The sequence below is a fragment of the Podarcis bocagei genome, assembly GCF_964188305.1.
Source record: "Podarcis bocagei genome assembly, chromosome: 5".
Lineage (NCBI taxonomy): Eukaryota > Metazoa > Chordata > Lepidosauria > Squamata > Lacertidae > Podarcis > Podarcis bocagei.
The window spans coordinates 59,076,931-59,104,774 of NC_138129.1; the positions used below are offsets into that span (position 1 = coordinate 59,076,931).

Sequence of the window (27,844 nt, forward strand, 5' to 3'; positions counted from 1 at the left end):
CTCATAGAATTGTAGAGTTGGAAGGGACCCTAAGGATCATCTAGTCCAACCCACTTCAATGCAGGAATATGCAGGGGATCAAACTTGCAACCTTGGCATCATCAGCACCATGCTCTAACCAACTGAGCTAACTGCTTCTGCCAAGCTTCGCTCCAATGCCAGAAGTGAGTCAGCAGGGAAAGAATAGCTTAAAACAGTAGAGTGCAGTGTGCTAAGGCACAGGACAGGAGTGGTGTGACAAAGGCCGACCCTGAATCTCTTTAAGTTCCCCATTACAGCTAAAAGCCTAATTCCCACCACTTATGAAAACACAATTGGAGACTTTCTTTGAAATACTGAGAAAAGACTTGGCACTTTCCTTTTTAATTAACACCTTGACCACCCCAGCTCCCAAAAGGTGTTCTGGCCTGCTGCTGGATTCTACAGGGCAAGAATTGCCTGACCACAGAAAGCTCCAAGTGACCAACTTGCTCAAATAGAGGTTGAGAGTAGACTGAGCCTTTTTAAGCCTCAGCCTCAAGACTTCCTCTCCTGGGCTCTGCCCCCTTGTCAGGAGCTTCAGGGGGCCAACCCTCTGGCTTGAAGACAGGCACTCCCTCCCTCCTCCGTTCCTTAGCCTACCACCTGGTACACTCCCTGCACCACTGGGCTTGGCATGTGCTGTGAGAGGCCTTTGGATCCTCAGGAGCAGGGGAAGACACCTGTAAGCCCTGGCTTTTGCCCACAGGCCCTGGTGGTACACGGAGCTCTTTTGGAGGCTCCTGTGTGCTTGAGTGAAAAGCAGCCTTTCTCAGCCTAATGCCCAGGCCCATGGCTGAAGGATGCTAAAGAAAACTGGGCCCTTTCCTCTCACCTCTGTTGTGATTGTAGGCTGAGCTTAAAGACAACAGCATTGCAGCAGCTTTGCACCAACTAGGTCAGGAGTAGAGGAAGGCTTTGGCAACAGTTCCACAAACCTACCGTATTTACACTGATGGGGGCTCCTTGTGTTTTTTAGGGGGATCAGAGATACTTTGGGGGTTGCTCATGCATTCCAAGATTGAGCCTGATGGTTTTGGAACTGCAATCCTGAATTATCAAGTTGCTGTGAAATCGCTCCTCAATCCTATAAACAAGTCCACATGGGCTACATAGTATGTAATTCAGTCTCCTATACAAAGGGATGTGTGACTTACCTTAATGCCAGTCCTTCTGGTGCTGATTTCAAACTGCCAGAAGTCTAAGATTTCAGAACTTCATGATCATGCAGACATGATCCAACCCATGACCATCGTAGCTAACACTTTCCTACAGCCAGAGAGTGACCATCTCTCCCTTCGCTTCCCCCAAGTACCCTGTACTTAATTGGCACTTTCAACTGACCTATTCATCTTGCTTAATAGCTCAACAGCAGCCCTCTTGGATCACTAGCCTCATTCCCTTATTAGATAATAATTTACGGTAGCAAGGATAAAAGCTTTCCTGAAAAGTTCAAAGAGTTGTGATAAACGTGAAAGATGCAGTGACTGTACGCTGCTAATGTAGCACTCCAGGTTGCATAGAGGAAATTGCCTTTGTAGATTTCATTTGAGTGGATTACAAATCAATGAGCAAAGTTTGCATAAGCACCCCTCCTTTTTTTTGGCAGGGCTGATGCAATTTATAAACTTCAGCTGTGAATTTATTTCTCTTTCCTGTGGGTCTAACAAGCATTTCTTTCTTTCTTTCTTCATTAGCTCATCTCCGCCCTTCCTTCTGCTTGTATACCTTTTCTCTGTCTATTGAAATCTGCCAAACATGCAAATAAGACCATTCCACACATATGCACAAAAATGGCCCTCCACCAGCAGCTGATACAAATTAATATAATGCTTCTTCCTCATCTCCTCTGCGCCTGCTTATGGACCTATGCGTTCTCACATCAAAGGCCATCTCAAATAACCAATGGATGCAATGCTAAATGATCATAAATAAGATGTGCAGGTTTTAACAGAAGCCATCTGTTTACTTTCTTTGATTTTGCTATCTATTACAGTATGGTAAGTGTTTCTTTACTTGCGATGGGAAAGATATGGATTTCTTTTTAGTTTTTTTCTTCAAGGTTCCAAGAAAGAGCTGCTGCAATTGCAGTTGAAGAAGCCACTTAAAGAGCTCTCAAAAGTAATCTTCAGGATCCTAGATACCAAGGAAAGTTGTACCAGGAGCATTAAAATGAGAGCAGTAAACATAATGCAGCCTTACTTTCCCTACATCTTCCTCTAAAAAGAAAGAAAAGTGTGGAGTGGGGTAGAAGAGAGAAAGAGAGATGGAGAAGCATATTTATTCATCTATAGACCAATATATATCTTATGACCAAATGCCCCCATACATGTTTTGTTCACTAGAAAACTGAAATGATGCAGTTAAGAAGAGTGTATTATGAAAACTGGCATAATGCACCTCATTTCCTACAGTTATTTGTCTGTGTGTATGTGGAGGGGGGAAATGGAAGGAAAGAAAAAAAGCAGTGACTCAATAGGTATGTAAGGGCATTAAGCTGTCTCTTGCATTCTTTTCCTTAAGAGTGCTTTGTAATAAAAGAAGGGACAAGCAAAAAAAGCTTCTCCAACTGCAAATTTCCATACAAGTGCTTTGACTGAATGGTTAGCTGCTGCCATAGTCAGATCATTAACCCTGGGTAGAACAATACTGGGAAAATAGCTTCAGAAGAGATGTTAGGTATATTGCTACTTGAGACGGAAAGTCCAAAGAGTGCCACTCCTAATTTGACAAAATTACCATACTTTAATGTAGGGATGGGCGAACTATGGTCCTACTGCCACGTGTGACTTAATTTCAAAAGCCCTTTGCAAGGGATGTGCTCAGACTGCTAGCAAGAGAGATCTGTTTCTCTGTTTCTCTCCTTGCAAACCACTGGGAGGAAAGGAAGGAGGAGGAGGGGAGAAAAGGGTGTCAAAAAGAGAGGGGAAAGGGGGTGTCAGAGTGAGGAGGGGGGTCCTGCTCACTTTTGACTCAATTACTGCCAAGTCACCCCTGAAAGATGACCTCTGAGAGACTGTAGGACTTAAGAGAGGGGAGGGGAAACTCTCCTTCAACGGCATCCCCAGTCTACTACCTGAGATGACTACATCTCTATGGGTTGTGGTAATAAACCCTTGGGGTTCTTCAGTTGGGTTTCTTAAGTGTGAGAAATGTTTAGAGAGTTCAAGTTTCAAAGTTTATAAACTGCTATAAATGTCTTACTTTTGTTTTTGGTTGACTAACTGTAGCCAGTTTAACCAATTAACTGGTAAATCAATCAACCCATTTATATACATGCCACAGCACTTTTAGGCTATGTAATAAAGGTAACAATTTTCCTCACAAATATCACAGGTAAAGGTATTGTTGTGAAAACAACTTTTCCCAAAATAGTTTCCGAGGCAGTGGTGCTTTTCAGGCAAGTTCTTGTCAATCTGCCAATCAAAAAATGGTCCATCAGGTTACTTAATGCACTTTACCCCTCAGTACAACAAGTGCAGCATTACAACCAATTAGCATTCCCAGAGTGTTATGTTCAGTTTGTACTGAATTGCTTTGGTATGTGCCCATTTATTCTCCAGTCTGGATGAAATTTGTCAGCTAAACTAGCAATTTCGCAACAGCATCCCCAGAAACAAATGAGGTTGTGCGTGTAATTGACTATTAGCTCACATATTTGGTACATGGCATGGCATGTTGAAACAGCTAATATTATTTGTCACATAATAAAACATGGTCCAGTGATATGAACTGTGGCAGGAAAACATATTCCTGAAATGCATAGAGTAAAAATTTTGGAACAATTTCCCTGGAAACACTTTGGATGCAAAAGAACCATTACTCATTTTGAAAATGAACTGGATCAAATCAATGGCTGATGGAGGCTAGTCTGCTACCGCAGACTGGCTCCACTGGAATCAGTAAAGAACGCTTCACTTCCACATAACCTTCTGTTAGCTATTTTGTGCTTCTTGTTCCAAAGTACTGGAGTTATCCAGAAGTGGAACTGGAAAGCAGGACATGAGCTAAAGGCGTTAGGGCCAAGGAAGGAGCTTTCATTTCATGCTCTGGCCAACCTATCTGAATGCAAGAAGGACTTTTTCAAGTTAGACAGACTACTATTAACAAAGCTACTGTAGCAGCCAGTGTGGCATTGTAAAACTGCCTTAAAAAGAGTAGTTATTGAAAGTTTGAGTGTAAATTTTAAAAAGTTGTATTATTATGATCTTTTTTTAAAAAAAAATGAATTAATGAAAAACAGGCCAGTTTTGAATCATATAAACAAAGTAATGACCCATTTTTATAATGAATATATAGGTGCACAATCTTTGAAAAATGCTATCCTCTCATAACCAAATGATGCACATTTTGGATTTCAAATTCTCAAGCAGATACAGGCCCTGGAAATAAGCATGCCCTGGAAACCCATCTATCAGAGCAGAAACTCCCTCCCAACTTCTACGCTCACGGTCAACTTCTGAGTCAATGAGCAGAATAAGAATAATCTAAGCTGATCAAAAGGAATAAGGAAAGCTTGCTTCATTCAGTAAGAGAACCTTGCAGCTACAACGACTGAGACACAGACTCCCAGCAGTGCAACTCTACTGAATAATGATGTATAAGGCACTGTTCCTAGTACAAGTAAGTGGGGTCATCGCCCCATAAAACTTCTACATCCGCTAATTTAATTCTCTTGATGGGAATTCTCCACTAGGGCAGAGATGAAGACTGCTGCATTTCAAGGCCTAAATATCCCCAGTATTTAGCACATTTTGTCATTAACTCCACTGAAGCAAAGAGGAAAAGAATCAGGAGAAAGCTGGAGTTTGGCACATCAAATTTTACCCATAAAAGGTTGGGACAGGTGGAGAAAAAGGCCCGTGGGAAGGAGTGGAAGGAAAACAGGAGACATTATGAAAAAATTATCTTCAAAAATAGTTTTCAAGTAAAATACAAGGTAATGGACTCTTCAGTTAGTACTTCCAACTAAATATGACAGTCTGATGCTAAACATTATAGCAATACATATCTCATTATCTGAACTTATGCCTAGTGGAGACTGGAATAGCCCCTTGGCTCTCTTCCAAGCCATTAGAGCAAAATGTTTCTTCCAAATTCCCCCATTTCATTATTTTGTCACAGTCAAAGAACACAGAAGAATCTAAAAGGAACACAGAGATGGAAACAATAATAGTTGCAGGTTTATCAAGTGTAAGTCTTTGATAAATAAGATAAGGCAGGAAAGAATACTACACCATTGATTTTACATGCTGTTTAACTACTGGACAGCTGGAAGGATTAATGCTGTGCATTATGCCCTGGCTATTCAGAAATTAAAACATAGTGTGCCAGCTGCTACTTTATCACTGCTTAAGGTATTAGAGCTCCTTAGAAAGCAGGAGAAATTGTTCTTTAGTTACTACCTCATCTCATATTCAGATTTATCCTGCAGGTTCACAACAAAGAGGCAAAAAATAAAATAAAATTGTCTCTGTGGTCGCCTGTAATCACACACTCCCAAACAGAAATGAGGGTGCTTTTGGCATGAACATATTAGCTGTTTGTCATAGTTAAATGCAAAGCAGTGCATTCATGGAGCATTCAGCCTGACACTTAAATTGGGCAAATAATTTTTCTTTGCACATTATGAGAGCAACCTCGCTTGCCAAAGAACGGGGACACAGGTGCTCTTGTTTCTCTTGCACAGAGAAGTCCTCCGCATGACTCTCTTTAATGTGAAATGGAGGGACTGGGTTGAGGGAGGTGCAGAAGCAGAAAAGTAGGCTTGGAGCAAGTTACTGTTCTTTCATCCCAGTTATTCAAAATAGGAAATAGGCTTATTGGGAAGGTAAATGATGGCTGCTTCACCATGCGAAATTTGGTATGTGGAAGTCACTTTTAGGTAGGCAGGAAAGGCCATAGATCTTATATATAGTTCGTTGTGTGTGTGTGTGTGTGTGTGTGTGTGTGTGTGTGTATTTTGCCAAGGCATTTTACCACAATGTACACTTGTGGAGAAACAGATTCAAGTGCATTTATCCAAATTGACAATCTACACAGCAGAGTCACGCTGCTTAGAAAAATGGAATTGACTACTATGTGGGAAATTTTCATCTTGTGTGTTGCGGCCCTTAGATTAAGACTTATAATCCACTTTGTATACTAATACAGTAGTGCATTATAGAGATTGTAGAAAAAATAAATAAATCCTAGAATTGTAGAGTTGGAAGGGACCGTGGGGATCATCTAGTCCAACCTCCTGCAGTGCAGGAATCTTTTTGTCCCACATGAGGCTCAAGCCCATGACCCTGCGATTAAGAGTCTCATGCTCTACGGACTGAGCTATCCTGCAGGCTAAATCGTGGAAGAAGATACACTTCCACTCATCCATAAATCTGTCACAGAGGATGTACCCATGTTGTGATAAAATAATAAAAACCCTACTACCAAAAGAACAAAAAAAATCCTATGAAAGATTTTTCTGCTTCTCAGAGACAAAACAAGTAAGCTTTGAAAGATCCAATATGCTTTGAAGTTAGGAAGCTGGGCAGGGTAACCCCAGAGAAGTCACTCATGGCATTTCAAGAGACCCCTTTGAGCATGCTATAAACAGTACTGTGAGATGCAGAGACAAGCAGGAAAGTTAGCTCTTTACTCAAGAAAACAGCATACCACCAGACAGCAGTGCCTACAAACAGGACTGGCCCCTATGAACAGTGGCGTAGCGTGGGGGGGTGCCAGGGGTGCCGGCCGCACCGGGCGCAACATTTGGGGGGGGCGCGTTTGGCCGGCCCTCCTCGAGGAAGCAGGAACCCCACTGTCCTCGGACCTCCTCCGAAGGCTGGCGGTGGGGCGGCGAGACCTCCTCCCGCCGCCAGCCTTCGGAAGGCTGTTCTGAAGACTTGTGGTGGGAGCAGTGGCGTAGCGTGGGGGGTGCAGGGGGGCCTGCTGCACCTGGCACAACATCTGGGGGGGGCGCGGAAGAGACCCGAGTGCTAAAATCCACGGGTTAGGGGGCGCAAATTACTTGTCTTGCCCCGGGTGCTGAGAACCCACGCTACGCCACTGCCTATGAAACAGTTGCCAGGACTGAAGGTTTTCATCTTCTACTTCCCTCTAAGTTTCCCCCCCAGCCGGATGTTTTGCCAAGCAGCCTCAAACTATGTGTACTGTGTGTGGATCTGTGCCCTTTGTTTTGCTACACATACTGTATAGCCCTCTGTGTTCTTGGATACAAGTGGGAAGGGGAGCTTAGTACAGTAGGAGCAGCAAGCTCCTGGGATATTTCATCAGCTGAGTCAGAACTGCTTTCTGCCCTTGGTTCCTCTTGCTCACAAAAGTCTGTTGCCTTTTCAGAATCCAACCACTCCCCCCTCCTTCCCCCTATGACCTGTCCTCAGTGTCCCACCACCACTCCTGGGCTCTGATCTTTCCTCCTTTGATGCATCCCTAGGGAGTTCCCTGCCTGCCACCTCTCCTCCTCATCCTGCCAGTCCCTAACAAGTACATGCTAAAAACTGTGTGCAATATTTCTCTAGTTCATGCTGAAATAGCTGAAGGGAAGAAGGGGCATTGGACCTGATTAATCTTTCCCTAGTTTTAGTAAGTGATGCTGTCAGTAAAACCAATCTAAAGCTTCTGCTACTCTTCAATGATTCCCTTCCTTGATAGAAACACCCCTTTGGATGCCCAACTCAATAGATCAATAGAGAGAGTTGTAGCCATTAATAGTATTGATAATTTAATCTAGGAGACCACTGAACTGTAGGTGGCTTAGTCTCTGGAGTAGAATTAAACAAGATGTGTCCTGTTAATGGTACGCATTGGTTAAAACTAAAGAGTAGATGGTTCAGGGAGTACTTAAAATCAGTCCTCCAGGCCAGGGAGAAAGGCAGTGAATGTCTCATTTTAATATGGGAAGAAACTAGCCTTCTTCTTCTTTTTCTTTATGGGCAAGTACAGATTTGTCACAGTGTGCTGTAGCTACCTGGTAAGCCAGTCCTCTGTATCATCTTGCCAAATGAAGACGACAGCTTTACTATTGCTCTGCTTCCACAAAGTTCTCATCAGTTGTAGAAAGATGACAAACACCTTCCATATTACTCAGCAGGATGATACCTTTCAGGTAAGGGCACAATCGTATCTCCCATCATTCCAAGGAAGGGCTTTGCAGAGTGTCAGAGCCGCTCATGGCAGTGGGAGGTAGGGAGAAGGACAACCAGTCCCAATGCTATCACCTGGAGTTTGTCAGCTAAGCCCCCCGGCCCCTGTGAACTCCATGTCTCCACTGGTCCAAGCTAGCAGGCCTCCTGCTGATTAGCTGAGCTGAGAGAGCTGGGCGGAGGAACACTTGTACCTAATCCAACCCCCTACACTTCCAGCCTGGTGTAAGGAGTGGTGGTAGTAGATTACTCTGTAAGTTACTGCTTGGCAAATAACTGTATGTATACAGCAACAGCACTCCTCAGATGGCACTGAGAGTACCTAAACTCCCAGAGATGTGCTTAGTTTGTACAAGAAACCAGCTGTAGCCCTTTGGAATCAGTTACCAGCTGAAATTAGGCAAACAAGATGTTTAGGCCACTGAAGGTGTTTTTGTTTAAGAAGCCATTTTATGGAAATTCAATTGTAGAAACTGTTTTCTTGTTTGTAAGAGCTTGATGTTTTGTATTTTATCTTGTTTTATCTTATTGCACACTGTTTCAATAGCTTCTGGTAGCAGAAAAGCTTAAGTATTCCTTCTTCCTGCCTGTCACTTCTCCCCTAGAAATGTTCTTGCTCTGACAGATGCAGGTTTGGAAATATACACTTGCCACTGTGTAGTTCCAATCTTAGTTGCCTGTATGGTAAGACATTGCCGAAGGGATTCTTGCAACATGTAAGCCATTGAACTCAAAGTTACCGTATTTTTCGCCCTATAGGACGCACTTTTCCCCTCCAAAAATGAAGGGGAAATGTGTGTGCGTCCTATGGGGCGAATGCAGGCTTTCGCTGAAGCCTGGAGAGCGAGAGGGGTCGGCGCACACTGACCCCTCTCGCTCTCCAGGCTTCAGGAGAGCCCCGCCGCCAGCCCCACAAGCTCGGGGGACAGCGGGGAGGCGGAATGCCACCATCCCGCTGTCCCATGACTTGGTTAGAAGGATGGCGGGGGGGAGAAGCCTGCTCCTCCCCATCGCCAGCCACGCAAACTCGGGGGACAGCGGGAGAGGCGCAGCACACCTTTCCCGCTGTCCCCTGACTTGGTTAGAAGGCTGGCGGGGGGGAGAAGCCTGCTCCTCCCTGTCACCAGCCCCAACCTGGTTTGGAGGCTGGCGGAGGGCTTCCCCCTCCCCAAGCCGCGCAAGCTCCCAGAGCGATGCTGAAGCTGCCCGCAGCTTCACCACCGCTCTGGCTCCCGTTCTAGGGGCTGGGGTCGGGGGAAGCTCGGGCTTCCCCCGCCCCAGCCCCGCGCCGGGGAAAAAAATAATAATTTCCCTCCTTTACTCCCCCCCCCCAATCTAGGTGCGTCCTATGGGCCGGTGCGTCCTATAGGGTGAAAAATAAGGTACAAGTAACTACACCAATGAGGGGAATGAGGCTACAAAATGTTCTGTTGTTCTGTTGTTCATGGAAGATTATGGCCCACAGTAGAGTGGGTTCACATACCAAGTGCAGGAGGTATTTTTTAAACAGGGAAGAAGTACTGATGGGGGTCTTTACTGTGTCAAAAATCAAAATGACCAGGCATCAACCTGCCAAGGGAGTTAAGATCAGCAGGGAAAGCTTTGTGGGCAAAACATGTAAGGGCCTTCTCCATGGTGGCCCCCAGCTGTTGGAATGACTTCCCTCTGAGATGTATCTTGTGCCTTTATTGTAAGCAGTTTGACAATTGGCCAAGATGCACCTTTTTACCCAGAGCTTTGCCAAAGTGGATATCTTCCCTTCATCAGCATTGCTGTGCACTGCTAGTCTGTGCTACTGTTTTGCCACATTTGTTATGCGGTTCCATTTCATGATTTAAATGTGAATTTTACGTATTTTAAGTGCAGTATTTTTGTAAGATGTCCTAGGACCAGTTGGTGAATGGGGCAGGCTATATATGCAAATAGTAAATGAAATAAACAAATAAGAAGGAAAGAAAGAATGAATCAGTGCAGAATCGGACAAAGGGGCTGTTACAATGCAGCAACTGCATATGTACGTTCAGTTTACATCTTTCTCCCTGCATGCCAGGAAAGGAAAGCTCCAACTCAAGGATGCTGATGTGGCAGCAGGGCAGGTGAATTTCCTACACATGAACAAACTTGCCATAAAACATAAAATGAAGCTGAACACATAGTTTTAAGATGCCGCCTGAGTCTTTCAGAAAGATTTTGCTCTCTCTGCTCACTGTGGGATGAAGTTCTTCCTGCTTAGGTTGGTGCTTAGGTCTCTATGCTGCCTAGCAAGGAGCGTTTAGGGGTCTATAATTAACTATGGCATGAGTGGGCACTGGCGGGGAGGGAGGGAATAGACTGCAGCTTTTTGTAGCACAAATCCCACTGTGCTTGATGATTACTCTCCCACTGCTGCTTTTACAACAACTCAATTGGAGGCCTTTTGCCATCTCTTTGGGAGATTATCTTACGAGCCGGCAGAACCACTCCTTAAAAAGGAAGTTTTGCTTTGTATTATTGGAATTCCCAAATCAAATACAGCAGTTTATAACAGCTTATTTAGCTCAGAATTTCCTACCTGGTAGGGGCAAGGGACACTGATTACCTTCACATTCTCTGGAATAAAATCATTGAAGCTAGAAAATGCAGAGACCCTTACAAAGACGGATAAAGAAACAGTTTTTTAGATTTTTTTAGCATAACTAAGCCAACAAATCAATGCTCGGGAGAATTAAGGTGCTTATGCACTGGCAGTTTCCCAGGAGGAGGTTGAGGATCATCAAGCACACTGTCTCTAGGGCAGACATAGGCAAACTCGGCCCTCCAGATATTTTGGGACTACAACTCCCATCATCCCTGACCACTGGTCCTGTTAGCTAGGGATGATGGGAGTTGTAGTCCCAAAACATCTGGAGGGCCGAGTTTTCCTATGCCTGCTCTAGAGCCTTGCCAGAGGCTTTGTTTTACTTGCAATAAACCCCTGTATCTCCTTTCATTCTTAGGGAACTGATGCCTCCCCCCTACAGCCATCAGAAACCTATGATTTGCCTCCACTGTTGGAGGCTATATACTCCTGAATACCAGCTACTCAGAATCCCAAGTGGGGACAGCGCTGTTGTACTCAAGTGCTGCTTATAGGCTTCCTACATGCATCTGCTTGGCCACTGTGAGAACAGGATGCTGGACTAGATGAGCCATTGCCCTGATCAAGCAGGCTCTTTTTATCCATAAGCATTACCACCTCAAACCACAGAGGAAGAGCTCTGCCATCATGGCTAGCAGCCAATGACAGCCTTATCCTCCATGAATTTGTCCAGTCCTCTTTTAGAGTATCCAAGCTAATGGCCATCACTGCTTCCTGTAGGAGCTCTGTTATTGCAAAGAGATTCTGTCCTCCCACCTTCCACAAGACCATTTATGGCTGCTGCATTTGCTTCCTTCACAACTTTCTGACTTAAAAGTTTGAATGTGAAATACAAGTTTTCTCCCACACCAGAGCATTTACTGACATGAAGTCTGACATGGCTATACAATCCCTCACCAGTAAACCTCATCATATGAAAAGTCCCTGTATTTGCCAGCCATTATCAAACGAATTCGTTGCCATTTGAGCTCTGCTTCATCACAGGGCAACACCTTCCAACTAAAATTCAGTGTGGCATAGGTTTTGCACAAGTCTCAGGCAGAAACTTAGCAAAGCCCTCAGAAAAGCCAGTCATGCTATTTTCCATGCAGATATGTTGTTTGTTTGGATTTTATAAACAGCCACTGAGTTTTCTTCCTGGATATTTCCTCTGGTTTTTAAGGGTTTTGTGTTTGTGTGTTTTGCACAGCGAGATGTGAAAATTATCTCCAACAATGACGAACTCCCCTTCAAATAGATATATGAAATGTGATGTTTCTTTGAAATTCAGATACTTTCTGTGAAAGGCACAGCCTCTAATGTGACAAGGAGACGTCACATTTCAGAGGATGAGTTTGATAGCTTCAAATTTAACTCCAAGCAAGTAAGCAAGCAAGGCAAAAAGGAAAGAAAGTCCCCCCTCTTACTCCCCCCTCCCCCAAAGTAAGCTCAGGAAGAATGAAGAGATAAGTAAAATCTCCTCCCTCCCCCCTGTCCTCACCCCCATCCATGTTGAGGACAAGCAAACAGCAAAGATGAGAAAGAAGATGACAAAGATTCTAAGCAGAGAAGAAACAGGGATGCTTACAGAGTATCAGTAGATAAGCTTAGAGGGATTTTATCAGATTTGGATAACAGAAAGGATTGAAATCAATCCTTTAAAACTCAGAAGGCTTGCGAACAGCAGAGAGGGGGTCATCTTCATCCGGAGAAGAATGGCTTGATTTGACAAATGTGCTCCTTTCCAAGAAAAGAGAACTGCCCACAAGCCAAGGTGGAGAAGAGATGTGGGGACACCTAGGCCACAAAAGCAACCTTTCCATTCTCTGGTTCTGCCATGCTTAGCCTGCCACGCAGTGTGTAAAACAAGCCCCCAGCTGTACGAATAAAACCAGCCTCTTGTATGGTTGTGCAGCCATTCACACAAATGGAGGGAGACTAGGGATGGGGGAATCTGTCGATTTCAGGATTTTGGTTTCTCCTATTTCTTGTCCTCACACATTTCCACATCAGTTTGCATGCGTGCGCACGAATGCACACAAGCACTATATATATCATGAAAATTCATTACCATTTTGGTTCACTTTTCTGCTAATGTATACATTTTTGCCTGCATTTCCTCCCAATGTACACATTTTTGCAAAGCAATTTCCCCCAATATAGAGCATAAAAAGGGCTGTTGATGGCTATGCTCTGCCTCCAAGAATGGAGACCCCAATGCTTCTGAAAAGCAGCTCTTGTGCCTGAATCCTGCTTGTGGTTTCCCATAAGGATCTGGTTGGCCACTGTGAGAACAGGGTGCTGGACTAGATGGGTCACTAGCCCAATCCACAAGGCCCTTCTTGTGTTCTTATTTTTGTATATTATTTTCACTAATATATACGTTTTTGTACATATTACTTGGCTGGAGAATTGCTAGCTGAAGTGTGAATTCTGAAGGATAGCTTGTTTTGGTTTGTGCATTGCTTTGGAATGTACAAATCTGGTAGATTCGCCTTTAAGCATGAACTAAATTCAATTTCTCTTCCTGTCCCTACAAGAGACACTGCTTTGTTCCTTTATGTATCATTCTTTACTCACCCATAGAGGTTTTACAATGCCGTACATAGAGCTATTGGGAGGATAAAGACAATAGCACTATCTGCTTGCTTGAAACCATTTACAATAGATATTGCCTTTCGATCTTTGTGGGTTACTAAAAACACAACAGTCACCTATTCAGTGGCTAATGGCTGAAGAGTACTGGAGCGAGATCAGTCTCTCAGTCCACATCCCCAAGTACTAGCTAATACATAGGTGGAGCTTGCAGCAAAAAATTAATGACTGAAAATGAATTACCTGTGACTTCAACAGCTTGAGAAAATCTTACTGCAGTGTTTGGGGAACAGAAAACATATCCAGCCTTCTAGGAAATCCCACAAATTATTTTCTCATTTTAACTTTGCAGTGTGCTTTACGGAGTGGCATTTTCTCCCTGAAGGGCTATTATTATGTGCTGTAGATTCTGACCCTGCCTAGAATATTCTTTCCAGAGTTTGAAGTTTGAATATAGAATGGAATCCTCTTAAAGGAATAAAGTGTCAAGTCAATGTTTCTCCACCACTACTCCTACTCAAGGGTAGAGGCAGTGGATCTGCAGCCCACACTAGTTCCCAACTTATCTATGCTCCGGTGTGTGGGTGTCTGTGGAGCTTGCATAGGCTGGGTGGTATGTGTGTCCCTACAATCTAATGTTGGTAAGATCATCTTCAATGCCCTTCCTAAAACCTACAGCAGATGGAAAAACAAATATTGATTTTTGTGGCCTAAGATGTAGTACAAACACGTTTAATCAGAAAGGCTGGGGTGGATAGGAAATACAGGAGGGAAGGGATACAAAAACTGGCATCAGATAATTTGGAGTTTGAGTTCATTGAGGTCAAATAACAGCATCGGTATGAAAGACTCACCATTAGTGCACCCGGCCTCATCAATTCCACTTTCACAGTCTTTTTCTCCATCACACCTCCATGAAGATGGGATGCATTTGTTGCTGGAGTCTCCACAGCTGATTTTTTCCGCTAAGCATACTTGTTTGGCTAAAAAAAGAAGCACAAAAATAACATAATTAATGAATAAAAAAAGAACTATATATAACTTTACCTCAGAGTGCCCCATATTTTCATCAGGCAGTACACACAGTAGAAAGACTGTGGAGGTTTCTAGAATTGCTTTCTAAACTTGACCAAAATACTATGCAAATAATTTAGCTGGCATGTATTTTCCTGTTTATTGGTTTGATATAATTTCTCTACCTGAAGCACAGTAACAGAGTTAAAAAGAATAGATCTCCTCCAAGTAAAGCAGGCTGAATAATCTCATAACCTCAAGATGTTATAAAGGAATATAAACAGGTGTAAATTAGAAGACAGTGTACTCAAAATCACTATACTGAAGCTAAACCCAGTGTACCATGAGTGTCTGGAGAAAGAATTTAGGAATTTAATTCTGAATAGATTTAAACAACAAGGCGGAGGGGAGGGGGAAAGCTGCCTAGTTCATAACAAAAACAAGAATTGGTTTCAGTCTGAAATCTCTTTTGCAACACTTTTAACCCACTGCAATGTCCTTGACTACAACACCATAGATGAACACACCCAAAGAATAGGATTAAAACTTTTTTTAAAAAAGTACTTCTTTGAGATACTGTATACAAGGAATGCAAATACTAGCTACCTATTCCAGGATAAGGAGAAAGGATGGTGAAAAGCAGTCCTTACTACTCTTCTTGCTCTTTTGGGTACCATTGCAGAAGATCAGGCTGCTGCCTTTGGAGATACTGTCTCTTACCCAGTATACAAGTCCAGATTCCCTTCCCTCATTGTGGTTTCATATGATGATATTTAACATGGAACTGTTTTGGCACACAAGTTAATTTTGATCACGGACGTTTGACAGGCAGATCTGCCTTTGCAACACTAAGATACATATTTGTAAGTTTGAATTTCTCTGCTTCCCACAAATGCACCACTGACCTAATAATAAGAGGAAAGAAGTGTCTGGTGGGCACCACTGAAATTGAAAAGGAACTGGAAATTAAGGGATTAATCAAGCATTTAATAGTGTCCAAAAGGTGATGCTTCCCTGCCACCCCACTCCCATCCCTACATGGAGGCCATAAAAGTGCTCGGTAAATGAAACTGCCCTCATTGACATTTTCTTAGTGGGTTTCCAATCTGAAGGCAATCAAAGCAGCTGCAGCTTCACCGCCTGGCTTTTTTTCCTAGGAAGCTCATCATTCTAACAGGAAAATGAAAGGCCACCAGGAGCTGTCATTAAAAATGTAGCACGTTACTGAAGTTGGAAAAAACCAACCCTGAATAATTATAGAGTGGATGCTGTCATTACCTAACTTAGTGAAACTGTTTTGAAGACATAAACTAATTTCATTTTAGACCAGCCTCTGCCAACCTGGTGTCCTCCAGATATTTTAGATGATAGCTTCCAATACATCTGGAGGGCATTTATATGAACATCATAACAGCCACAGGCCTGGAATGTAGAAGGCATCTACCTGTCCCTCATCACAAACAAGGCCCATAAATCAGGTTCTCAGAGGTTATAGACATATAACTCTATTAATGTCATATACAAATGATCACACTGCCCGTGAACATCAAAGAGCTGTACATGCCAAGTGGGGCTCTTAGAATCATAGAATCATAGAGTTGGAAGAGACCACAAGGGCCATCGAGTCCAACCCCCTGCCAAGCAGGAAACACCATCAGAGCACTCCTGACATATGGTTGTCAAGCCTCTGCTTAAAGACCTCCAAAGAAGGAGACTCCACCACACTCCTTGGCAGCAAATTCCACAGTCGAACAGCTCTTACTGTCAGGAAGTTCTTCCTAATGTTTAGGTGGAATCTTCTTTCTTGTAGTTTGGATCCATTGCTCCGTGTCCGCTTCTCTGGAGCAGCAGAAAACAACCTTTCTTAATCCACCTGCCCTTCTCCAAACAAACACTAGCCCCACAATACTGCAAAATGAAGTTCTAAAAGCTCCCCAAATGTTGTGCATTAGCTCAGTGTCCAATGCAAAGGGAGTTACAGAGTGCACAGAGGTAGCCATGCATTTGTCTGGATCACTTCAGTTGGGAGTTTCTAAATAGCTGGAAACATATGTGGTTAGTAAACCACTAGATTAAATGACTGTCTGAACAGCTAGCTTTTCCAACGTTTACACTTTTGGAGCACCAGAGTGATGGTATTCTAACTTTGCTCCCACTGTGCCCTGAATGGAAGAACAATATCTGGAAACCCTCCAGCTATGGAAGTTTTTTCCCTGGCCTGACATGTAAGCAATTTAATTTCTCTATACTTACATGCTTACTTGCAACTCTCCCAAAATAGAAGAACCCAAGAGACCACAGTTTTGGGAAAGAAACAGAACATAATAGAGTTGTTCAGCTGAAATTTATTTGAGAGCAAGTCTCTAAGGAATTGGCCATTTCTGTTTATGTGATAGAAGAAATTTCTCTTGCCATCAGAAAAAGCCTGAAGGTAAAATAGCTCAGAGTTGTCTTAAACTTGTGCTTTTGGGGAACAAAAACAAGCAATAAAAATATAAAAATTATGGTGAAATGTAGCAAAGTGGCAGGAAGGTTATGTAGGAATCTCAGTATCAATTTGATCTGAGCCCACGGCAAGAAACACCTTTGGAAGAATAATGGATATGAGAATGGCAGGACGGGCAGCATCTGTTTACGAAAAGGACACCGGGTTAATCACCACAATGATACAAGTAATTAGATGCATTTTGAAAAGTAAATCTGAGCAGTTAACCCTCAAAGCAGAAAGCCATCAGTTGTCAGTGTACATCAACTATAGGGAGTTCAAACACAACTGGCAGCTAAGCCTGAATCATTTCAATCTCAGCTTTTCACTATGAAATGCAAAGGTAAGGAAAGGAACTTGGGCAAAGAAATGACAAATCAAATCAAAAGTGCTGAGGAAAAGTCAATGCTATTTTGGATTGCTTCATTTCAAATAAAAATGCTATAAGAATACTAGCCAACAGGTCATGAAAGAAGGGTAGAGTTGAATGTGTAGATCTCCTCTGCTTGCTTGCTTTCATTTATTCTAGGCTTTTGCAAATTTGTCTGCCCATTTTTTTCTCATACTGTTTTACTCTGGTCTTCCCTAATCTTGCAGAGAAAGAGAAGGTTAACTTGTACTTGATAGTGACTGCTATCGAGGCCCTTGAGGTTTGTGTTGACGCAAAGTATATGGAAGCTGGACTTTTCCAAAACAGCCAATGAAAAAGACTTGGTTAAAAAAATGTCAGACACAACAAGACCAATTTATCACAATGAAGCACAAGTGCCAAGGATGGACAACAATGCTTTATTTATACAGAGACAAGAGTGAAGACGACAAGACGGTTCCATTGACTAGCCACAGCAAATGGCCCATTCATTCTTCTTGTTTTCTTTACACCCCAACGCTACAAATTCTTTTACAGAAATCGTAGAGCCTAACTGGCGCCCCACTGCTTGGCTTCCTCTTACGCCACTGCTGAGCTTTTCAGGCATAGAAGCATTATGCATATTCAAGGAAAGGGGGAGATAACAAAATGGATTTCCTTTCACAAGACCATTTGTCAGGTTCTCACCATGCAGGTACTCTGCAACCACGTACAAACGGGAATTCAGCAAATTCTACGTGTGGGAAACCTACAGATCTCTTCATTAGCAGGCTAGACAGTATCCGGGAGCATGAAAAAAAGGCCCATTTTGTGGAAATGTGTCATCTCGAACAATGAGGCCTGCTTTCCCACTACCACCATGTTAAGAATCCCTAACACTATTCTTGATTTCTCCTGAGGACACAGATTAGTATGAGGCAGTAGTGGTTTTGCTGTGGCAACACCCTCAACAAAGTGGCATATCAAAGAGACACAGTTCTGAAGGCTGGCCAAGGCTTACCACAAATCTCAGTCAAATATTGCTTGTGGTAGGAAAAGGTCACAACATAGGTTAAAAGTACTTGAACTGGTGCCCTGTTGTGGAGGTTGAGAAGGCTGGTGCTGGCATAACCCATGTGATTTATTTTTATTTTTCAGTTAACAACTTTATATGTATATGAAACAGCTGTGGGTGACAGGGACGCGGACTTATAAAAAATATTGGGGGGGGCCCGGGAAAGCTCATGAATAATAAATGAGCTCATGAATATGCAAATAAAGTGGGTGGAGCTTTTGCTCGGGAGGGAGGGCAGGAGGCATGCAGCCCGACCCTGTGCATTTTGGGCTGGGGGAGGGGCGGCGATGGCGCTCTGCTGGAGGGGCGCCGGAGATTATTGGGGGGGTGGGGCCCGCCCAAACGAATTTTTGAGGGGGCTCGGGCCCCCTCAAGCCCCATGGAGTCGGCGCCTATGGTGGGTGACCATGCTAAGGCAGATTAATAGGAAACAACACCCTGGTGAAAAATATAACATTTGCAGATTCATATAATTAACCTACGGCTTTAAGACTTTAATTGCATATTACTGCAGAGAAGCCACAGAAGTAGAGAAAATATCAAACACGAACAGCAAAACTTTATGGTCCGAGCACAGTATTAATAGGATCATAGCTGTGAAGGCTGATAAATATTAGCTCCTAGTATGTGATTTTGTTTGATACAGATTATTTTTTTCCACATTCCCAGGAGAATAGAAAAGGATTTGCTTGAGCTTAATTCCTTTGGATGAAGCAGCACAGCCCTCTCACAAATGTTAAATCTTGGGATTTTGTGGCCATAACTGTTGTATTTGGTCAACCAGGGTTACAGACTAGTCTCTCCATCCCCCTTTCACTGACTTTGTGGATCATCTGAAGCTTGTTCATCATCAAATAAACATGGCAACCATTGGACAAAGCAATAGATAATCATTTGCCTTGCTTTAATGTAGATTAACGCACATAATTATCATATTGGAGATAAGAGTAAATAATCAGGCATTCAAAATCCCAGACCTAATCCTAAACACTGAAATTCTACATTTTGTAGCAGGAGCTTAGAACACAGTGATAGGCATTCATTTCAGGAATTGCCACTAAGGCCTTATAAATCAACTTATTTTTGAGACTAATGATCTAAGTGAGAAAGATGGGATCTCCGGTAACTTTATTGTCACTTAGGCTTGTTGGGGGTGGAGGCTTTTGTTAGGTGGGGCAGAACCGCAGAATTGTATTGATTTGTATTGGTTTTTACTTACTGAGGGGGAAGCTGCCTTGCTGCCCCCCTTGGCTACACCCATGGGGGGCCACAGGAAGGAAACAAGGTTGGAAGAGTGCCACAGTCGAAAAAAGGTTGGGAGACACTGATGTAAACTACTTCCGGTTTTTGTTAATCAACAAAACAGTGCCATATAAATCATGTCAAATAAAATCAATCAATCAGAGTTTGGGAGGCTGGGTATCATCTTTGACCAGTAAGCCTTCTGGACATGTTATACTGTATTTTTTCGTGTGTTTTTTACCAAAAAATTAGGTTTAAAATTGGGGCTCGTCTTATACACGGGTAGTGTTGAGGGGTGTTTTCTTAATTTGGAGTTCCCCAAAATAGGGCATGTTTTATATACGGAAAAATATGGTAATTCTCATAGGAATGTCAATTTTCATGGCACGATGTGCCTCTTGATGAACCACATTTGCTTGGAGAAAAACAGCCACATATACACGGCACTGCCCCCAGATGACAAAGTAGTGGCTAGGGCAAGGGTAGCCATCTAAGTGCTCTTCAGATGTCATGTACTGAGCCAGAATGGCCAACAGCCAGGGAAGAGGACAGCTGAGTCCATAACATCTGGCTATGGGGGGCACCACACTGGCTACCCCATGCCTAGGGCCTCACCTTCCCTGTCCAGACCAAAACCAGTTTAAGACCTCAAATCATCAACAGGTGCCGATGCCAAGTGGAGCACTGGACTTCCCTCCTCTTTCTTTATATCAGCTGCCTAAAACAGTCAAGGCAACTTACAAAATACTGTGATAATGCAATTGCAAATAAGAACAATTTTACAAAATTAGGTAACAACCTGAAAGCGAGGATCAATTAAAAACAATTACTTCCCCATTCATTTTGCATCCAGAGACCTCCCTGCTCTTATACAACTGAATCAAAAGCAGGATCAGAAACAAATGCTGTCTTTCAAGATTACACATTCAGGCAGCTTGGAACTACCTTCTGCTAAAAGTCTGGCCATCTTAAATACAGCTGTAACAGCACAAATATTACAGTGCTCAGTCAGATATCTTCTGATATATCCTCTTGTTTCAGAGGTATCTGTAGCTTTGCAGTTCAAAAACCACATAGGCATGGATATGTCTACATGTAGTTTTTGTTGAAAGGCTTATTACTTTTTCACTGCTTCAATACATATTTGACACTCTTTGATTTACACAAATTGGAAGCTTCATAAATGCCTCTTCATCTGTCCCATGTGAGATCGCAGAAAATGTAATTTAGTGAATAATTAGCTATGTTGCTAAGCTAGGCAAGTTCTATATCCAGAAGAAAACCCTTCCTTGTAATAGTTGATGCAAGGAAAAATACCCTTCAACTCAAGGATTTAAAAGGAAGAATAAATGGACAAGGCCAAGGTTGCTCAGGGCTAATTAATTAAAAATAATTCATTATTAATTAATCTGGTGTGTGTGTGTGTGTGTTCAAATAGCCCAGGATATGTGTAGAAAGTGAGCTGAAGTTGTGTTTGCACATAAACATTGTTATTATTTTATTAATTTTATTTGAAACTTTTCTATTTCACTTCCCCACTGTTAAGCCTCCAACGCAGCCCACAACATCAACACTCAACAGCAAGACATCCAGCAGATGCTGAAATCAATAAAACAGTTTTACACTTGCTATCTAAAAGATGGCAGCAATGGCTCTGGGGAGAGATTCCACAAATGATGCATCACCACAGAAAAGGCCTCATCTCCAGTCTCTACCCACCTAACTTTGGGAAATGGTGGCACTCAAAGCACGGCCTCAAAAAACAAATTTAAGCAGTGGGCAAGCCCATATTCAATAGTAGAGATACCACAGATTTATTTATTTATTTTAATCAGGAATACATTGTGATGGTATCGCACAACTACTTCACATAGCTTCCCCTATATCAAGGGTGCCCAAACTTTTTTCAAAGAGGGCCAGATTTGATGAAGTGATTTGTTGAGCTTATTTTAGGATTGAAGTTGCTGAGCTTTTTTTTTTTAGTATTTTACCCCAGGACATATACTGCCACGGGGGCCAGATTAAATCGACTGGCAGGCCGGATTAGGCCCCCGAAACAGACTTCGGACATGCCTGCCCTATCTGAACTTGCTAGAATGTTCGGTCAAACTGGAGGGAAAAAAGGAACATTGCCCCTGGGCTTTTTCTTTACATTCTGGCAGGTTTAATGCTGGATTTTCTTGCTTTTGTTCAATCAAATTAGACCCATAAGCCTCATATTCCAAAGCTTTTAATTGTTCAGTCAAACCTGCCTTAAGGGATTACCCAAGGAATTAAGGAAAGAAAAGAAAAAACAGCAGTCGCCTGAGGTAGACTTTGAACTAAAGGTTGAATCTAATTGTTTTGGAAAAGTTGGGGATACTTTGAGGTAATTATTAAAGCCAGAAAGCTGCCTATATGAAGCATGCTTTTGAGTAAGTTAAGTATACTGGGAATGTGGCTTAGAGGAGCTCATATGATCAAAGGAAGCATCACATGGAGAAGGGCAGAGGAATCCTTCAGTCAGCTAATTGACTTAAGTGATGGTTTGAGGACAGGGACAAGCTCTCAAGTACATAAAACATTTAATGAACAAAAAATTTGTTTTATCATAACTGATACAGTAATTGCAGGTACTCGTGTGACTGGAGTTTCTGCACACCCTTAGGACATTCTTTGCAAACTCATGTTGTACATTTCTTTTCTTTTTTTAATCATATTTGTATGCTGCACCTCCACAGGAGAGCTTACATAGCGTTTTGCCTATTTTTATCTCCACAAGAAACCTATAGGGTAGGTTAAGATGAGAGTTTATTACTGGAGCAAGTTTTATCCAATGAACTTCATGGGGGTGCAGTGATTTGAACACTTGTCTCCCTGGTCCAAATCCACTACTCTATCCACCACACCACACTGGTGTCAAATCATTTTACATTTCAGAAGCTACATACGGCTTTATACATCAGCTGGAATAAAGTACGGTGCTGCCAGTTCACCTGTATTCAGGTTCTATTCTTCTTCCTGGAGATGAATTGTACCATCCTGTGTCTAGAGCAGTGGTTCTCAAACATTTTTCTCTGGGCAACACTTTCAGAATAAAAATTTGCTTGCACTACACCAATTTTTTATTGATAAGAAATATATTGGAAAGCAAAAAGAAGCAACTCCTAGCAGTGCTTGATTTATAGCACAGAGCACATCTTTGTTGTTGTTTAGTCGTGTCCGACTCTTCATGACCCCATGGACCAGAGCACGCCAGGCACTCCTGTCTTCCACTGCCTCCCGCACATCTACTTTATAATATAATCATGGGGCATCCAGAAAGTATAAAACAATGCAGCTACATAAGAACATAATTATTCACAAAATGTAATTATAAAAAAGTCTCTTACATATGTACCTTAAGTATGTATACAAATTCAATGAGGTGTGAGCTTGCTTTGCCGGGTACAGGCATCCCCCCTTACATTGAATCAACTCAAGCACAGCGCTAGGAAATCAATCAATCAATCAATCAATCAATCAATCAATCAATCAATTCAAACCTAGAATTGGCAGGAGAGAGCTGAAAAGTCCTCATGGCAGCAGTCGTCTGAGGTAGACTTTGAACTAAAGTTTTCATTGCTCTTCTAGATCAGTTCCCCAAGTCAACCTAATTCTCTTCCTCTGGCATTTCCCCCCGTTTCTTGTTCAGACAAAGTCTAAAATCTTAATTGGAATACGTTGACTAAAACCATCAGAATTAACCCACACTGACAACCTTCTTTGCAAAGTTCTATTAGGTATAGTCTACCATATTTCTCATTCCAGTTGCTTTTCCTCTATCAAAGCAACTCAGGCCTACTTGATTTCGTAGGGTTGCCATACTCTGAATAGCAAAAAAGAGGACACATTTGCCGACTTCTACTTTTAACTATGGATCGCTATGACAACTCTTATTTTACATAACTGTAAATGGAAAATGAGGACATATGGCAACTCGTTTCAGTGACTTTACTGCCTTTATTGCAGCTGTGCTAGTGGCCATAACTGGAAATCCAGCTCAGGCCTTAGATGTTCCAAAAACACCCCATCTCCCATACACACTGTATAAAAGTACTGAACAGAAAATGAACTGATCAGTGTGTATGGACTGTGGTGGCATCAGTCATTCACTTAAGGAAAACATCTGTAAATACAACTCACACCTCTGAAATTTCTCTTATCTTGCATGCCAAATTTGGCATTGATTATAATTGTTTTTCATTATAAATTTTTATTTTACTTGTAAACACTAATATGTGTCCTCCTTGAGTTGGCTTTAGAGGTTACCTTCCTCCTTTGATCTCTGGATCAAATCTGACTGAGATTTCCTACATTTTACAGTTTAAAGAGGCATTGTAATATGTACCATAGACCACATATGAAGATAACTAGAGTGCACAAGACTTTATGCAGAACTATAACAGGTTCTGTAATATTGGAGGCATACTTGGATTTTGTTTCACTGTTTGGATTTCATTTCATTGCTAGCATAAAACACTCTAATGCAAGATGTAGAATAATGCTTCAGTGAGCAAAGGGCATCTGCAATATGTGGATTCAACCCAGTCACATTGCTTAAGCACAGTGCAACAAATTCTATACTCTGTAACAGAGGCTGGAACTGGAGGACAGGTTTTCAAATTCATCTGACTAACTTTAGTCTATTCCAATTAGCCAACAGTAGATACGCAAGCTGAATTATAGATGTCAGACATTGTTAATACAATACATCCATATCCAAGTGGTGAAGTATTAAGACAGGTGGGCTACCTAAACAGTTAAGAATGGTTAGTACCTGTTAAAAACTCATCATGAATATTCATGACATTAATTGCACAACCTTCCACTGCTGCAATAGTTGACGTTCATCAAGGACACAGCTGCTTCAGAGTTTCTCTATAATGAATATATGCTTAGCCATTTCTAAATATAACAATTAATTATGGCCTTTGAAGAATTCATGCTGCACCTTTCATCAAACTCTTCTTATCAAAAGGGAAGGAACAAACTTCATTTCACTGGTAAAACTTTTCTTAATTTTGAATTTTTGTATCTTTTGTTTCACTGTCAATGATCGGGGTTGGGGGTGGGGATCCTGTTTACGGCCCACAGGTGGTGATAGAAGGGCCCACCCTGACAAACAGGACAGAGCAGCATTTTCTTAACAAGAATATAACAAGATGCAATTAATAATAATCAAAATACTATTTCCTCAAAGGACCCAGCCAATGAATCCTTGTCCATAAGACTCTTGATTCAATCTAATATTTGATCCCTGTATTCTTATAGGCAGCATATTTCCCAAATGTCACTGGCCTCTAGAGAACCAGGTTTGCAGCCAGGCTTCAGCAAATAATGGCAAGTGTGGCACCACCCTCTGGCAAGCATGATACAGTCAGCCTTCCTTCCAACTTTGAAGCTGCAGAAGTGGGAAGGGATCATCTGGGAGTTTGTAATGTGATTCCTCCACCTCCTGGCTCCAAACTTGGAATGAAGCCTGAGGTTTGTTTGGTAGCTGGGTGGGCCAAGGCTCAACTGGCAACTCCACCAAACCATCTTTCCTATTCTTGAGCAGGAAAAGCAGACAAGTGGGTGGGAAAAGAACATGAGAAGAACTTTGCTGGATCAGGACAGGCCAAAAGCAGCCTGGCCAGCCTGATGCCCATGGGAAGCTCACAAGCAGCCCTCTCTCCACCTGGTATTTAGAGACATCGTGCCTTGACAGACAGGGGGCAGGCGATTACCATTTTTGGTCTGACCTGAAAGGAAAGCAACAGAAGGCTACACACGTCAAAATTTTGCTCATACTGAACAATCAGGACTGTAGGGAAGAAACCTTCTTCCAACCTTGATCCACTTTCAGGGAGGGTGAAAAAATGGGCAAAAGAGCCCTGCAGGTGTGTTGTCCAAGAACATTCAATTGCCCTTCATTCAGTGCCACTAATCTGCACAGAGGAACTGATTTCCATATGCAGGTTTGCTGCAGAACATGTGCTGGTGCACATATAACATGCTATCACATCAGATAACGATACCCACATGAGGTAACCTGTCTGCACACCTTATTGGGGGCTGGCTGGGATTGGCTAGTCTCATTTAAAGAGGATCCAGGGGGTATTTATACCTCTGCACACAATTCAAATCTACTGAGCCATAAGCATTTTCCCCTCCCCTTCCACTTCATGACTGTATTTATGGGTGAGTAAGAGAAACCCCTTGTAAACAAAATCACCTCGTTTGGCAAGGCATAGTAAAGCTGCTTGCATAATTCTGGCTTTCCCTTCTAACCTCTCCTACTTTGCCCACAGATGTCATAAAGCGTTTCACTTAGAATGATGTCCATGAAGTTAAATAAAGAGAAGGAAACTGACTTAGCAGTGTGTTTCAATAGCTGCAGACTGATTTGAAGGCTGCATAGAAATATAAATGTTACTGCATCCTCTATAAATGCATTACACTCCTAAAGCAGCTTATTTTAATCAAAGTTATCATGCCAAGAGAAGAAACATCCTGAGCACATTTAAATAATAATACCAGTTTATATTTTATCCCTTGATTCAGATTGCAACCATCCTTGATCCACTTATATCAAAAGCACTGTGACAGACTGAGACAATCTGTGCCAAACTGTGTACTGCCGGACAGTTGCTTGATGGACTGTGGTTTGTATGGGAAAATGGTCCAAATCCACATGCTGGAAAGTTACTGATGATTATTCTTCATAGCATTTGACACCAGTAAATCTATAAAATAGGAAAGAAGAATCTAGGCAAATACTACATAGAGAGCTAGAGATGCCCTTTCCCATAGCCATTGGAGGATCTTTTTTCTAAAAAACTGAGTAATAAGCATTATGCAAAAAGAGACTGTGGAATGAAATAGTGCCTGTCTTTGTTTGTTGTATACAATTTCAAGTATGCTACATCAAACAGGAAGCTGCTCGAACGTGAAATAAGAAGTGACTGATAACATCAGTATTATCTGAACCAGGGATGGGGAACCTCCGGGTGTTGGCTGGCTCCAGCTCCCATCAGTCCCAACCAGCATAGACAGTAGTCAGGGATGATAAGGAGTCCATCATCTAAAGGTAAAGGGTAAAGGGACCCCTGACCATTAGGTCCAGTCGTGACTGACTCTGGGGTTGCAGCGCTCATCTCGCTTTATTGGCCGAGGGAGCCGGCGTACAGCTTCCGGGTCACGTGGCCAGCATGACTAAGCCGCTTCTGGAGAACCAGAGCAGCACACGGAAACGTCGTTTACCTTCCCGCCAGAGCGGTACCTATTTATCTACACAAATTCCCTATACCAATCTACTGACTAGCAGCACCTCTTCAGGTTTTCTGACAGGAGTTTTTTTATAGCCCACCTGTATGTGCCTGGGACTGATTCTGGGACCTTTCGCATATAAAGAATTTGTTCTACCCCTGAGTTATGGTCCTCTTCTATAATACTTCAAAAGACAGTAGGATAGAAATTATTAATTAGTTATCTATGTTGAACTGGGCTAAGCCTATCCAAATGAATATTATAGCAACACTCTCAATTTCATTATTGCTATGCACCTGAATATAGCGGGGGGAGGGGAATCTAACAAGTTAAAAGCTGAAAATATTTCAGGGTAGATATAGAATACAGAAGTTATAGTAGAATTAACTTATTCTACCTAACCATGCAAGAGAAAATTAGCTAGTATATAAGTTAAACATTAAACATGAATTAGGGATAATTTGCATTTCAGATCATGTTCTGTTGTTTGATAAATATGTAATAATATACTTAAAATCATGATTTTAAATTATCAGCCACAGGTTACTTAGAGAGACTATTAAATGTCTATGCAGCTCCAGTAAACAATTCAGATTGCAGCTTTACCAGGGAGCTGTCCTTGGTCCTAGAACATCAGCTTTCATTCTGTAATGATCAGGAATGCATTCAACAACTAATGTGTATGTCTCCATACCATTTTTATTATTATTAAGGTATGTATGCAAGGGGTGTGTGTGTGTTCAGGGCACAACATGTGTGAAAGTTGCACAGTGGGTGGTAGCTTCTAGAGACACATTAATACATTACAGTATTTTTAAAAAGGAAAGAGAGACATATTAAGCATGATTACTTCTGACATCTGTATATAACCACCTAAGTATATGTCATTTGACTGCATTACTCAGCTATCTTCATAAGTCAATTCCCACATTTTTGCTATGCAGTTTGATCTTCACAAGTCAATTCCCACATTTTTGCTATGCAGTTTGATCCTTTTCTCTTCTAGAGCTGTGGAAATCATGTCTTATTTCCAAAGGTCCCTCTGCCTTGCAGCCTG

At 42.2% G+C, this 27,844-nt stretch overlaps 1 protein-coding gene across 4 annotated transcripts in view; it reads right to left on the reverse strand.

Moving 5' to 3' along the window:
* LRP8 (LDL receptor related protein 8) overlaps positions 1–27,844 on the reverse strand; it is a 200,977-nt gene that overhangs the window by 39,501 nt on the left and 133,632 nt on the right. For all 4 annotated transcript variants that reach the window (XM_081195384.1, XM_081195382.1, XM_081195381.1 and 1 more), the window contains one exon: positions 14,208–14,336. In XM_081195384.1, coding sequence (XP_081051510.1) covers positions 14,208–14,336 — 129 coding nt within the window. The remainder of the gene's footprint in view (positions 1–14,207; positions 14,337–27,844) is intronic.